This window comes from Erithacus rubecula (genome assembly GCF_903797595.1).
Source record: "Erithacus rubecula genome assembly, chromosome: 3".
Classification (NCBI taxonomy): domain Eukaryota; kingdom Metazoa; phylum Chordata; class Aves; order Passeriformes; family Muscicapidae; genus Erithacus; species Erithacus rubecula.
In genome coordinates this window covers 78,807,932-78,822,625 of record NC_136689.1, presented here as the reverse complement: position 1 = coordinate 78,822,625, position 14,694 = coordinate 78,807,932, and the positions used below count along the sequence as shown (strand labels likewise).

Here is a 14,694-nt window from a genome sequence, read left to right as displayed (position 1 = left end):
TGTCAGTGCATTGTTCACTGTAACGGTGACAGTGACCCCCCAACACTTTCTTACTTATTTTTCAATGGACCAGAGAGAGAATTACAAATGCACCTGCATTTGAAATTGCCATCAATCTACAGGTGGCTCAGAACACAGAGACTGATGTGACACCCAGGAACATCACCACGTCCCATGCAGTGACCATGGCTCTACTATGTGTCTTCAGGTGTACAGGGAGAAGTGGGTCTGGGGAAGGTGGGGAAGGACAAATATATTACACAGTGCTAGATTTGATCCTAGCTGAGCTGGACAGTGCAATTATAACTGGATTTTTTAAAGCAACTATTTACTGACAGGCTACCTCTAACCTCTCAAGGGCTATTGTAACTACCTCTTTTATCTGTCCCCAGAACTTACTTTTTCTTTTCAGCAACAAAGGATAATAAGGCATCATCATGGTTAAATAAGATCAAAGGAGTGGGTATTTACTGCTTGAGTTTTTACAAGACCTAAATAGAGCTCTGTGGTTTCTTTCATCTTTCTTTAAGTTGCTTAGCAACAAAGCACCATCTGGGTTTTTTTTTTTTTGCCTTTTTTTCCTTTTGTCATGGAGCCCTTAATGTTATTTCTGCCTCTTATAGGAGGAAAAATACACAGCAGCAAGGAAAGTTCCAGTCACTACAGTTTCTTTACATAACAATTTTGTAGAGATGCTGGGCAAAAGAAAGTCATTAAAGTAGTTTCACAATGAAAGATTTAAAGAGTCTCTACATTTTTTGACAATTGCTGAGATTGGTCCCTTCAGGAAGAAGGCTCTTTTTAACTAGGAGGGTGCTATCAAACAGTGTTCTTTCCTTTGCAGTAAAGCAAACAACTATTTGTCTACTGGCCATTGCTGAGGTTAAGAAGTATTTCTTTGCTGTAACGAAAAAAACACATACCATAGGGAAGAGGATGTACCAGGAAGAAACAGCACACAGAAATGGGATCTCCTAAGGGCATGACAAAACATCCACACAACTGGAGAACTTCCAAGAGACAATTAAGTAAAGTGGATACCCTGCTATGCACTTTGAGTTTTACAAGGAGGTGTGGGCAGACACACTGACCTCACCTGCTTCCCTGAGAACACAGACAGAATTGCAGGCTGCTCTATAAACTGTCTGCATGTTGGGCAGCCTGCTGCTCCCTTCCAGACACCTGGGGGTCATTCCATTCCACACCACTTAGCCTCCTGCTTTTTTCCCAGTCCTGTGGGATACTGCTGCATGTTTCAGCGTGGGAAAGGAGAAACTTTTACACCATTGTTTACAAAGGCAAAGTCTTATTTCTATTATACCTTTTATTCATAAAAGCAATGCTGGATGAAATAAACAGTCAAAATGGTGCAATGCAGAAACACAGGGCAAACAAATGGTTCTAAGAAAAGTACAGTAACAAAATCTAAGGGTCCACTTGGGCTCAAGTCTGTTACTGAGACTTCTAAGTCAGAAAACCAACAATTGCTTCAAAGAGCAGCTCATCCCTCTTCTTGCTGGCTATAGAAGTAGCCCAGAGAGATCAGTGGGATAATGATCAGAGAGATCATTATGAGTTGGGCTTCAGCCTCCATATACTGGAGTAATTTTTTTTGCTCCTGATTTATGAAGCTACTGCAGGATAAAATTTATTCTTTTAAAATAGATTCTTGTTTTCTTGTGGCCAAATACGAGTTCAAAGAAAAAAATAATAGGGGGTCATGAAAACAATAAAGAAAAAAAAGAACAAACAAAAAGTAATTGGCTTTAGGGGATGCATAAATAACTTAAATAGTCTTTCAGGGACCTTTGAATATCTGAAACTTGTTATTAGCAAGTTTAGTGATATATAAATTTAGTCAAGTCTTCTAAGATAAAATGTCACAGCTAATCTAAACTCGAACGACTATAATAAAAGTCTGAAATTGGTAAAATCCCAAAATTTTGTCATGAAATATCAGAATTCCAAATTTAAGAGATTGCAACTCTGATCCTCCACCATGCCCTGATGACAAGAGAGAAGACGAACTCCTGTAGCTCATGCTACTCAGTGGTGCTGACACAGCTCTGCTTTAAATGTCTGATTAAGGTACATCAGCTAAATGTCCCTATGCAAAAATATAAGAGAAGGCAACAAGAAACAAAACAAAACACAAATGAAGAAAAGTTGTCTTTTTCTGCAGAGATAACTGAAGAGGTGTGCGATGCTGTGAAGTAATGCTGTGAAGTAATGCTGTGAACTAAGGACAATGTTATTTAGGTTTGGTTGTATTACTGCCAGGCAAACAGATCTTACAGTCAGCAAATTTCTTTAATTTTTGTAGATTTGCAAGTTTATCATTCAAACAACACTTTATCATCTATTTCTCTTCATAATGTAAATATCTTGCATTCCCCCAAGGATAACAAAACCCTAATTTTTGATTCCTCTTATTATTGAGTGAAGATTAGTAACTCAAAGAAAATACAGAAATGTCAGTGAGCATTCACAGATCCTTTCCATAGTTATTGAGGCAGTTCAGTTCACTTCTTGCCAGCTTAATGCTATTCACATCTCTGAGACATAAAAAAGAGCTGAGGCACAGGTTCAAAGCATAATTTGCTTGTGCAAGACAATAGTTCAAATTCTCCTGCCCCTCAAAGTAGATTAGCCAGATGGAAATAGTACTGAGAGCATGCCTTTGCCCTGCACTGACTCACAAACTATTTCTGCAGCTTATTTGGGAGAGTGATAGTTAAAGGCAAAACTGTGTGAGAGATCATTCTAAAACTTGAACAATACGGAAAAATCATCTTCCAGAAGCTGAATACAATTTCTGGCAATTTTCTGGCACTGTTCAATTTACTATTATATATTCAGCCTTCAAATACTATGAGCAAAAGGCCCAATGACTGCTACCAATTTGTCCATCAGTGGACCATTTACTACTCCAGAAAAAATTCAGTTTCTCTCTCCCCTGCAGCCTTAAATAAAGGTTTAATAGAACTTGCTGAAGGCAGAGTCTAGATTAATTCAGTTATTTTTTAGAAGTTTTGGGATCCTGCATTTAACCATCAATTTCTGTTTATTAATATATTAATAGATATACTTAAGATGCTGCAAGTGTTGCAAGACACTTAACCATACAAGACAGCCTTGCCCACTTTGACTGCTCCATGGGCTTTCTCACTGTGTTAGTCCTTCAGAGCATTCAGTATCTTCTAGGATGACACCAAGCCCAGATTAATTAATTGAGAAGCACGAAGTCCTACTGCCTTTCAGCATGACTTAGACACTGAGCAGTGCTTTCCCCCATCACTCCCCTTTCTCAGCAGTTTACATCACGAGGGGTTGATCGTGCCTGCAGTAAGCAAAAGAGGAAGCAAAGCAGAGTTGAGCTTGCAGTGGCAGGAAGTGTTCTTTAAGGCTTCCACACCTCTGCTTGTTAACCAGAATATTTCTGGAAGTGTAATCACTAGGCTGGACTATTACTAAAGGGTTCTGTGCCAGAAGGGAGCTGAGGTGAATCTGTCCTTACCATGGAGTGGCTCAGGAAAATCTTAGGCAGCACCAAATTCTTTGTTGCAATTTTAATTCTAGTACTATAGAAAATACTTTCATGTCAAAGTCAGAACAAAATCCCCCTACATTCCTTCTGTCTCTTTCATTAAAAATTAAGAGAATTCAAACTTACTGGTTCTCTTCTCCAGTAAGAATTTATTTCAGTTCAGCAAGTTTATAACCAGGTCTAATTTATGTATTAGCCTTATCCTGCAATAATATTTTACTCTCCCATGTCTCAAAAAACAAATAAATAAAAAAAAACAACAACAAACAAACAAACAAAAATCAATTACATTTACTGCTTGCAAAGTTTTCCCTTCAGATTTATCTGAGATCTGATTTAGTCTCCTGTTTTTTTTTAATTACTGTCAAACAGTAATTCTGTAGCTGAGGAACTTCTTGATTCCTTGTTGCAGGCTATGATACATCTAAATACTTAACTCATTCTCTACATCTTTATTCAAATTTGCTTTGCAAATGAAAAGAAAAATAAAACTTTCTCTAAATAAAATTATTAGATAGATTAAGGCACTGCTTTTCACTTTAGAAAGGCCCACCACACTTTATATCCACTGATCTTTTAAAATATTTTCTAATTGAAAGTGCAGTTTTCACTTCTGCCTTAAAATTAATGTTTTTTAGTCTGGGGTATTGTCTATCTCATTAACAACTAGGGTCTCTACAACAAACTTATAGGTGTGTTTTACTGGTTAAAATAATTTCTTTCAAAAAATGTAACAGCAAGGAGCTGCAAAGCTTAAAAAAATACCATTTCTGAAAACTTTTGACTTATTTTAACTTCAAAAAAATACCCAAAAATTCAAGACAGCATTTAATTTGAAAATCAACAGCAAGGGCTGAACAACAAATCTAGCCCTGTTTCAAAGAGAATTTGTGTTCATTTAATGAATGTATTTCAGTTACTACAGTATGATGATAGGATCAGGTATCTCAGAGCTGGTACCTTATACCACACCACTCATGTGCTTCCAGGGAAGCTGACAGCAGTGTCCTATGGAGAGATTCCCTTTGCAAGGGGAACAGGGACAATGAGAAGCTGCTGTGTTCTAGGTTGCTGCATCTACTGCATACACCCCTGGGGAGATCTGCATACATTTGTGCAATGGTCTAAATCTTTGATTTAATGAATTACTGTCAAACTACTTGAACAGTGCAATTATATGAAACAGATTTTTTTATCATGTTATTACCCTGGAAAAAGCAAGGTGCTATGATTCCAGGAACTGATGAATCACACACTAAGGCTGCGCCCACATGGAGAACTCTTGGACCACAATTTCCTAATTCTCTGTTGGTTCCCTTCCACCTCTCTCCAATAGTGTTTAGTGTAGTAAACAGGGACACCCATCACTGGTCATGCTCCTATGCTCAGAGAGAAGCATCATCTCTTCCCTTGATTTCCTCAGATGTTCACACTCCCAGAGAGAGCAACTACACAATAAACAATTGAAGCTACATTCCTCCTTGGATACAGCAAGAAAATTTCACCAGAAAGCACTGGCTGGTTCTGCCCAAGTGCCTCTTTTAGAACTTCAATGGCTTAATGGGCATTTCCCCAGACCAAATCAGGAATCCTCAACAGAAATTCCCCATGGATCTGCCCCACCAGCAGGAGAGCTGGGGGCTTGAGTGCCTCAGGTTATTCAAGTTTTCAAACAATGCTACTATTCCTGTTAGCAATAAAACTGCAGAGAAATTTGCTTTCAGTGAACAGTCAGAATGTTCACAGAGCTGTGGGGTTTGTAGGCTCTGTGCCAAAACATATTGCTTAGGTTCAGTGCAAGATGGAAACATGTTTTTCAAGAAACTGTGTCCTCTCGAGAGGAAAGCATTGTTTTCTGCACTGATCTTCTTAAATTCTGATGCAAGGAAAGGACAGTGACTGTTATTGGGCTTTAAAAGCTTAGGGAAAACACTGCAAAAAGATTGGACTAAATACTCATGTTATAAAAACCAGTGTATCCATGATTTAGGGAATACAGTTTAAATTTGAAACCATATATGTACATGTTAATACACATATATGCTCTAAAGTAGTGTTACACATAAGCAGTATGTATACTGCCATAGTAATTCTTCAAGTCCATACTTGAATAAATGACAAAAGCTTCAAGTGTTCAACAAGAAAATACAAAGCACTGCTATACATAATTAATACAATTAAAGATTTATGAAAAGTTTGTTTCTAAATTTACTTGTTGCTGCTGGAAATAATAATTTTCCTTCTTCCTCTATTGTTTCTTACCTCAAATTCTCTCTTCTTAAACCAATAGTACCTTCTTTTCTTCATGTGTTCTCCTATATCCTGCCCCCCTCTTTTCCCACAAAGCCTCTGCAAAGCTCAAAAGCCTTTCAGTTTGAATATCTGTTTTACAAAGGGTGAGATGTGACTGAAACCAAGATTTTTTTCCCCTAGGTCAGAGATACAACAATGATTTTTAATCCAAAGTAGTTTCTTGTAAACATATATTCTACTTGTAATCCCTTTCATAGAATCAGAAAAGAACTTTAAATTAAGGAGAAACTCAATATTCCAAGAATAATCTTTATGGACTTCTTGAATAACCATCTAATTTGGTAATCAGTTGTGAACCTTATTTGCTGGCAACTCTACACTTTAAAGCTAACACAGATTTAATGTCAGCAACTACTGTGATGAAAATAATATCTTGAGTCTAAATAAAGACTAGGCCAGATTTCTCATGTCTTGCCAGAATTCTTATGCTGTTTTTCCCCATAAGTTTACATATGAAAATTCTATTTTTACCATCAGTCACACAAGTGAAAAAATATATAGCTATTAATATTCTTGACAATAAATTAATTGATATCACATGAGACTATTATCCAAATCTGCTCACATTATAAAGGTAAATTTGATCTGCAATTGATTCCAGAACCAAAACAAGCCCAAAACACACCAACTAAAATAGAAGAACCCCAAACCAAATATTGCAAGATATGAACTTGAAGATGAGTTATTTTATTTTCACTCATTTAATTTCATTTGAAACTTACCTGGGCAAGGCAAAATGTTGCATTCCTGGTACTCTAGAGACGGACCAAGGCAAGGAAGTCCCCCGTACTTGGGCTCAGGGTTGCTGCAGACCCGTTTGCGGTTCCGGATACCTCTGCTGCAGTCACGGCTGCACTGAGACCACGGGGACCAGGGTGACCAGGCACCATTGATGGTATGGGCAGAGTATCTGCCAGAGCGCAGGAAGTCCCCTGGCAATCCTGACAAAATAAGGATTGAAAAATTAGTACTGAGTTAAAACAGCATCTCACCCCAAAACAACCTTCTCCTCTTCAAATTTACTCCCAGGCTTCTTGTAGCAAGTAATATGAACAGGAGAGTTTTGTCCTTTAGTCTCACAATCCCGACCCAAGTTTAATCTCAAAAAGCTGTTCCACAAAAAAATTTCATAATCACTTACACAGAACTACAGTGAACAGTTGGATCCAACATTTCAGTTAAAACTTTACGACAGCATTGACTGAACTAGACAATAGACTAGTTCAACAATAGACTCCACATAAGAATGATAAAAATTCTCTCTCTCTTGCCCAGGAATTACCATCAGAAAATCTTCAAATATATTACATAGATATAATTGCCTCTGTTTTACAGGAAGAAGATGACAAAGGAGACAGGACTGAGCTTCCTGTGACCACTCATCGAGACAGCTGCCCTGGTCCTCCTGCAGGGCTCTGCTCACTTAATCCACATGAGCACAGAGGCCATGGGTATCCTGGCCATATTCAGACTTTAGATAGCGTCCACTAATAATTTCACAAAGTCTACCAAAACTACCTTTTGTGAAAAGCAATGTTTTACCAATTAAAAAAAAAACAACCCAGTCTATTTTCCACTGAGCCTTCTGGGGACACACACACCCCCATAGAAAATTCCTTTTTAAAATTATTATCTGGCAAGTGGGAAACATACTTTTTAAGTAAGTTTAGTACAAGTTTAGAGAAAAAGCATTAGATTAAACAGCAATGCATGAAGTTTGTTATTTATTGGTGAGAGGGGAAACATAGTTATTGCTCACAGCAAGCAACCAATAGACTTGGACATAGTCCTGGGTGAAGTTCTAATAATCTGCAGTTCATTTGAGTATCTCTGTCACTTTTGGGCTTGGTCCTGCATGTGCAAAGACTCCCTCAACTGTACTAAGCACACCACTAAAATCACTCTTGAGCTGTAGCTTACCTCTAAGCATCATTACTAAGCATTTCCATCAATGCTACTGGGATAGCCTACTCTTGCCAAAGCAGTTCAAAGCCTTTCCCAGTGGAAACTCTATGATTGATGGACCAATACCTGCTGCTTTTATTGCAGGTACTTATTGAAGTAGCTATGATGAGACAAAGTCCTGTTAATGGTACTTCAGCCAGGAGAGGATGTGGCTGGATTTTTCTGCTAGAGCTTCAGTATTGGCAACATAAGTACAGATGAACTGAATTATCAACAGTGGAGAAATGCAGGGGATTTTTTGCAGGTCTAACTGCAGCACAAATGTCTGCTCTTAAGAAATTGTTTTGTGCCCTACCCACAGGCATAAGCACGGGGTAAGTATGAAATGGAGATAAAGAATCAGAAGATTTACTGAACAATGCCATGAAAGCAGACAAATAATGCCATGAAGAGTCTGCCCAACAGCAGTCCTGCACTGAAGATGATCAGCATTCTGCATAACTATGATGGAAGAGCCTCTTACTTGCAGTGTTCACCCTATTTCTACCCATGGTTAAGGCATTAGTAACACTGCTTAACTTCTTCCCCAAGAAATACATTCACAATCATCCCAAAGTAGATGAGGGTTTGCATATTTTTATTCAACACTTGATAACGTGCAATATTGGAAAGATGATGCATTGACACTGAAATACTGGTAATAAGAAACTGCTGAAATTAATAAGAAAAAAGCAGAACTGCAGTATAAAAATGACTAAAAATGGATAAAACCTTTCAGGAATTATAGAGGGTAACTATTTCTTTCCTGCTGAGCCAGATTCCATTACGCAGATATTAAAAGCAGCATTTCACAAAAACATGACATACATTTAAATGCAAAAAAGGGAGCAAATACAGAGAAACAGAATGTGAATTACGCTTTCCTGCTCTGTAAGACCCTTTGTATGCAATTTTGTATCACTCTGATCATGAAAATTCTCAGATTATGTACACAGTGAGCTGTGAGAACAAAATAATAGTATGTTTTATACCAGAATTCTAAATCAAGGGGGTTTTAAAGTTATTAAATTAAGAGCAATGCAAACAATGAAAAGAGTGTTAATCAGACCAGACTGCCAGTCATTCCATTCATAAATCACTGCAGGGTGTATCACTTTGTGCTGGTCAACCCATCACACACTTTATAAGAATACTAGGATATTTTGAAGATGTTTTAGCAGGATACATGTAGCTTTTTAAGTCCTAAGGAAAATGTGTAACCTTATCTGACATTATGGTATTAGATTTCTTGTGATTTAAATTGGGGACTGGGGAATGGAATCTTCTAAGGAAAAGCTCAAAGGTAGTTTAGCTCTGAAACAGAAAAATATTCCAAAGAATCTTCTCAGTGTGGAGTTTGCTCTGCAGCAAGTGTTCCCCTGAGTTTTCTTCTTTCCAAAGCATTAAAAAATGTATTATAAGGACCAGTCTTTTCACACTTTTACAGTAGTTAATACAGTGTTCATAAAGGGGTTTTTAGAATTTTCAGTTCAGACAGAAACTATACAATAAAAAATTAACATTATGACATTAACAGCAGGAAAAGTGACAAGTTCAATTTGCAGGCTGGAAATACTGTTCTGTATATTTCTTGAACAACGTTATAGCCTTTTACAATGAGGGGACAAGGTGCACAGATGAGGGGAGAGAAGTGGATATTACTTATCTCAACTTTACTATGGGTTTTAACACTGACTCCCATAACTTCCTGCTAGACAAGTCAACAAAGTATGAGCTAGATAAGTGGACAGTGCCATGTGTTGAAAACTGGCTCAGCAGCTAGGCCCAGAGGACAGTGATCAGCCAGTAAGGGGCCAGCTGCAAAAAAGTCATGAGGTTCAATACTGCTTAACACCACCATTCATGACCAGGACAAGTTTGCCTTGACTGTGAACACTGGCTGATAAACAAGGGGTCATGTCACACTTTGACAAGGCAGAGAGAAACCTCACAGAGTTCAACTGGGGAAAATTCAAAGTCTTGAATCTGCACAGGAGCAACCCCATGCAACCATACTCTGCAGCCAGCCACCTAGAAAGCAGCTCTGCAGAGAGGGATCTTGGGGTTCCAGAGGAAAGAAAGCTGAACATGAGACAGCAATGTGCCCTTGTGGAAAAGAAAGCACTTTGGTTACACTGGGAAGAGTTTTTACGGTAGGTCAAGGAAGAATCCCTCCACTCAGCACTAGCACATCTGGGGCTCTGGACCCAGTTCCTGAGTCCTTCAGCTAAGTCTTGTTTATTAACTGAGGTGATAGAGGGGATGGGGACAATATAAAATTAAGTCAAAAGATTACACTGTAGAATTTGTTCAAGCAAAAGTTTTTCAGAAAGTAAGAGTATATACAGAACCAAGTCCTGGCCTTATCACAGTTTACATCAAATTTGACGGGAGAAGGCATAAATAGAAAAGCATTGTAATCTTTCAGAGCAAGCGGCACAAAACTGAAAACTCCAACATTTCTCATCAAACCCTGGTTTTCTTGCTTGCTGCTTCTGTTTGCAGTTTGGGGAACTTTCAGCTTTCTCTACATCTGACTCCAGGGACAGAAAAACCAGATAGTGCCACCCAACAAAATCCAACATTAAGCTGCTTTTCTCAGATTACTGCTCCCAAGATAAATATATATAGCCAAACCAGGATGCAATGAGCAATGCCCTCAGCATGGTAGCAGCAAAAGTCTAGTTGCCAAAACAAAATCTCAGTCCCCTTATTTAAAGCCCAACTACAGAAATAGCTGTAAAATCTGCAAAGAGAATGGTCAGTCATAACATTATCAATAAACTAATGAATAGTCTTCCCAAGACAGGCAGAACATCTCTAAGTCAAATTCTATTCTGACCTATATGACAGGTTCATCATTCAAATGTTTTAAACTAAATTGTTCTCAGAAAGCCTATGACTGACTTAGACCCCTGTGAACAACTAGAAGCATGAATTCTGCTTACAGCTTACCAAGAGGCTCATTTTCACTTGTTCAGAAGTCATAATCATGGAAAAAACTGTGGCTAGAAAAAGGGATTTGACTACTTGATCACAGTACAATTTTAAAAAGACAGCTGTGCTTCTCTAAGGTGACAAGTTCCAAAAGTAACAGCAAGTAAGTACTGCAAAAACTTCAGTAAAAACATTCACAGTGATTTTATCAACAAAATAACCATCAGCTTCTAAGATCATGGAAGACAGAAGATATGATCTGACATCTAAGCAAAAGACTTTTCTCTCATTTTAAGCACTCCTGCTTTGTTCAATATCAGTAAAATTACAGAGAAATTATTACTGCCCTGCTGATGATTTACTTATTCCATTATGGAAATATAACTGAAAACAATTGCCCAATTAATTTACATAATTCTGATATAAACCAAGATGATTTGATGATTTATAAGTAATTTTTTAAAACATTTTTGTTGAATTGAAAGAATTTCATAAACCCACAAGAAATTAATCCTCTTTGAAGACATGTTAACATGAAAGACACCTGCTCTGACTAGCACAGGAGAAAAAAATCTCCCTTTGCAAAAGCCTGTAATGAGACTTTGGTTGGCCTGAATCTACTTGAAAACTGCAACACTCTCAGCCAAATTCAATTAATTTGCCTTAAAAGTAAAGCTCCATTAAAGCACATAGTTTAATAATAATTCCCTAGTCTAGCCTGTAGCTAATATAGCCCTAAGTAAGAAAGAAGTAGCTGTGACACCTGATAAATTATATTACTTGACTGATTTATGACTTATGTCCTCCAGTTCTGACCTAACAAAGAAAATTCAATTATCCAAGCAGTCTAGGTTCATGACTTTAGGAAAAGATGATCTGAAGCCAAAATTCAGGTATCCTGAATCATTTCTAAATGACAGCATGAAGCACTGCTTGAAGAGCAGAGGTGACAAGGATAAGCAAAGATTGTTTCAGCGTCGTCATTTTCTGAAGATGGTCTGTAAGTTATTTGACAATATTATTGGAGCATAAAACTTATATAACTTCAGGCTTAAATACCTATAACTTATAAAAACTTTATAAACCACCAAAACATAGTAAAATTGAAATTGTGAAATGTAATGGCAAACATTAATGCAATGCAAAGACAGCGTATTTAAAAAACCCAGAGTATGCAGAGGGAGGATGCCATGTTAGCATGATAACTTTATTTTTTGTACACAGCTTTTTCTGTGTTTAAGTATTTAACCCCAAAGTTTCATTGGGTTGTACTTTGTCAATCAAACTTGAACTGGTCATCAAACTGAATTCCAGAATTCATTTTGTTCTTATTCAGAACAGCACAGATTAGCTTCAGTACAGCAATATAAGAGATCACATCTCAAAACATACTCCTGAATCCTGATTATCAGCACATCTTCCATTCTGTAAAAAATTCTGAATGCACTATAGATTTCCTGTGGATAACACAAGAAAAGATTTAACCAAATTTTCACAAGAGATCATAGCCACTAAAACAGGAATTCAGAAAAGAATCACACCCTGCCTTCATAGAAAAATATTATTATGAGGTTTGAGATAGTGGAAGCAGCAACAGCTAGGAATCTAGGTGCAGATTTCCAGATGCCTGGGGGGCAAAAAAGGAAACAAAAGACTCTTTAAGACTGAAGTGGTCAAAATTAGAACTATTGCCTTTGTTAATTTCCTTCAGAAGGTATTTTGGAAGCTAACCTGGTCTAACTCTGACATGTCAAATTCAAGTGTCTTGTCTAAGCCCACCATAGCTGTCTGCATTGTACACCATGGAAAGAAGGCAGAATTTGTCTCCAGAGGGTGAATGGCACCCATCATATCAGATGCTTATCTTCAATGGATCCCTCATTCCTCAGGGTGCTGAGGCTCTCTTTGCAGACCACTACAGAGTCTAGACTTTGGTAAGATAAATTCAACCTAGAAAAATTAGACACACTCATACCTTGTGAAATATTTTTCTCTGGGTAAAAAAATTATGTTTTCAATAAAATTATTACTTTTTATATATCAGATAATCTTACAAAGAGCCAACATGTTTAATGTAGACATTTAAGATGTTTCATAAGCATGTATTAAATTAATAGGATAATGTAATTTCTATACTCTGAATGCTGGATTGTACAGACAGTGCATTAAGATGTACAACAATGTGCACAATCTCAATCAGTCGATTTGAAATAGCTGTCTCTTTCCTGTCTGAGCACTATATGAAAACCCAGGGGGAACAAGATTTATTTTTCTTTCCTCTTAATCAAACTTCAAATCAGAAAAGCATGAATACAGTCTGCAAATGCTACTGCTTATTTGATTGAGATAGAAATCTTACCACACTCAGGAGGAGTCTAGTGGGTTTCTGGCAAGAAGTTCTATCTCTAGGCTCAGACTGCAAAGAAAGTTTGCTTTGCTAGCATCTGACAGTGAAACATGATTCTGTTTAACACGGCATGACTATAGTTGCACAGTGGGAGATTATAGGCAATGCGAAAATTTCTAACAAATGGCTCCTATCTGCAAGGAACAGAGAACTGATCTCTGCAGAACACATCTTTGGTAATGAGGTATGCCAAGCATTCTGTAACAGAATTAATCTTTCTGTAAAAGCCAGAAAATTGCTACCATTCAACATGGAGATAATGAAAATAATGTTTCACAGCATCCAGGCTCTGGTCAGGTAGAAGTAAGTTACAGTGTTTTCTTGCTATCTAGCCAAAAATGGTGGTGGTGTCTGCCACAATTCATGGTTTCCCATTCTCATGACTTCCCTCTGTTCCAAAAGCTATGGATACTCTACATGACTCTCATTCATGTATTTCCTTCCAGTGAAATCAAGGAGCAGTAGATTAGTGGTGTGTTGGCCCACATCTAAACCTGGGAGCAGGGAAGTGTTCCTGAATCCTGCAGTTTAGACACTGCCAGCAATTTTCATCTCTTCAGTAAATCAAAATGGTGTCCCCTGACCCCTCCCTCAACAAATGTTCCACTCCACACTGTTCTGACATCCATAATCAGAAAATGACTGAGCAAACAGTCTCAACATAAGATGCTATTTTCACCAGAAGTGAATTGGTTAATGCAGCCACTTGGAACACCGATCGAGTTTCACCTTTCATTTCAGAATAATTAAAGACTCACAGGCCAAAAAGAATCAAGGAAAGAGTGCCAATTAATGACAAAGCCATAAGGGCACTCACTAGGAAGCACAGACAGATGTATAATAGTTTCTGCCCTGTCAAGTACTCAATAAAAAGTATTTAAATATTCAGTGGTTTTGGTATTAGTCAGCAAAAATCCTTCACCCAGATGAACATTTCTATTACTAGGCAACAGGGTTGAGGTCATGCATGTACATTGCGCCAATGATGAATTATTTCCAAATGAATCAAAGCAGCAGCTTCAGCAAGATGCAACAAAAAAGTACAATGCCAGGAAATTCAGGAGTATTATTTTCAGAAGAAAAAAAAAAAATTCTTCAAGCTAATCAGGCAAAGAATGCACCTGAACCACCATCCCCACCCCCACTACTTGCACACTGAAAAAAAAATGCTTTATTTAAAAAATTGTAGGGTTTGTTACTTATGTCTATATGCTGCAGGAGTCAGCTTATGCATCCAGCTCCAGGAGAGGTTTTATGATCATGATTTCAGAGGTGAGAGAGGTGTCTCCATGCCAAGTTTAAATTTCTTGCAGCAATGCGATCTATAACAAACTGGCTCTTCTCTGTTTTGCCCTGCTGACCTCCTCTCTTATGTCATGGGTTGGCTTTCAGATACTCCTTTCTTACTGCCATTTCAGCTGTCAGACAGATTATACCTAGATTCTCCTGTAGCTTTACTTCCACTTGTGATAACTTTCCCAGGTCTGCACTACCTGATGAGAGAAACATTCTCTTTCTTATTTAATCACATGAAATTTTAAAAATG

The 14,694-nt window shown here is 37.7% G+C and overlaps 1 protein-coding gene across 2 annotated transcripts in view; it reads right to left on the bottom strand.

Moving 5' to 3' along the window:
• The window catches only part of SEMA5A (semaphorin 5A), a 304,799-nt gene that overhangs the window by 15,750 nt on the left and 274,355 nt on the right, over positions 1-14,694 (bottom strand). For both annotated transcript variants that reach the window (XM_079301152.1, XM_079301151.1), the window contains one exon: positions 6,583-6,801. In XM_079301152.1, coding sequence (XP_079157278.1) covers positions 6,583-6,801 — 219 coding nt within the window. The remainder of the gene's footprint in view (positions 1-6,582; positions 6,802-14,694) is intronic.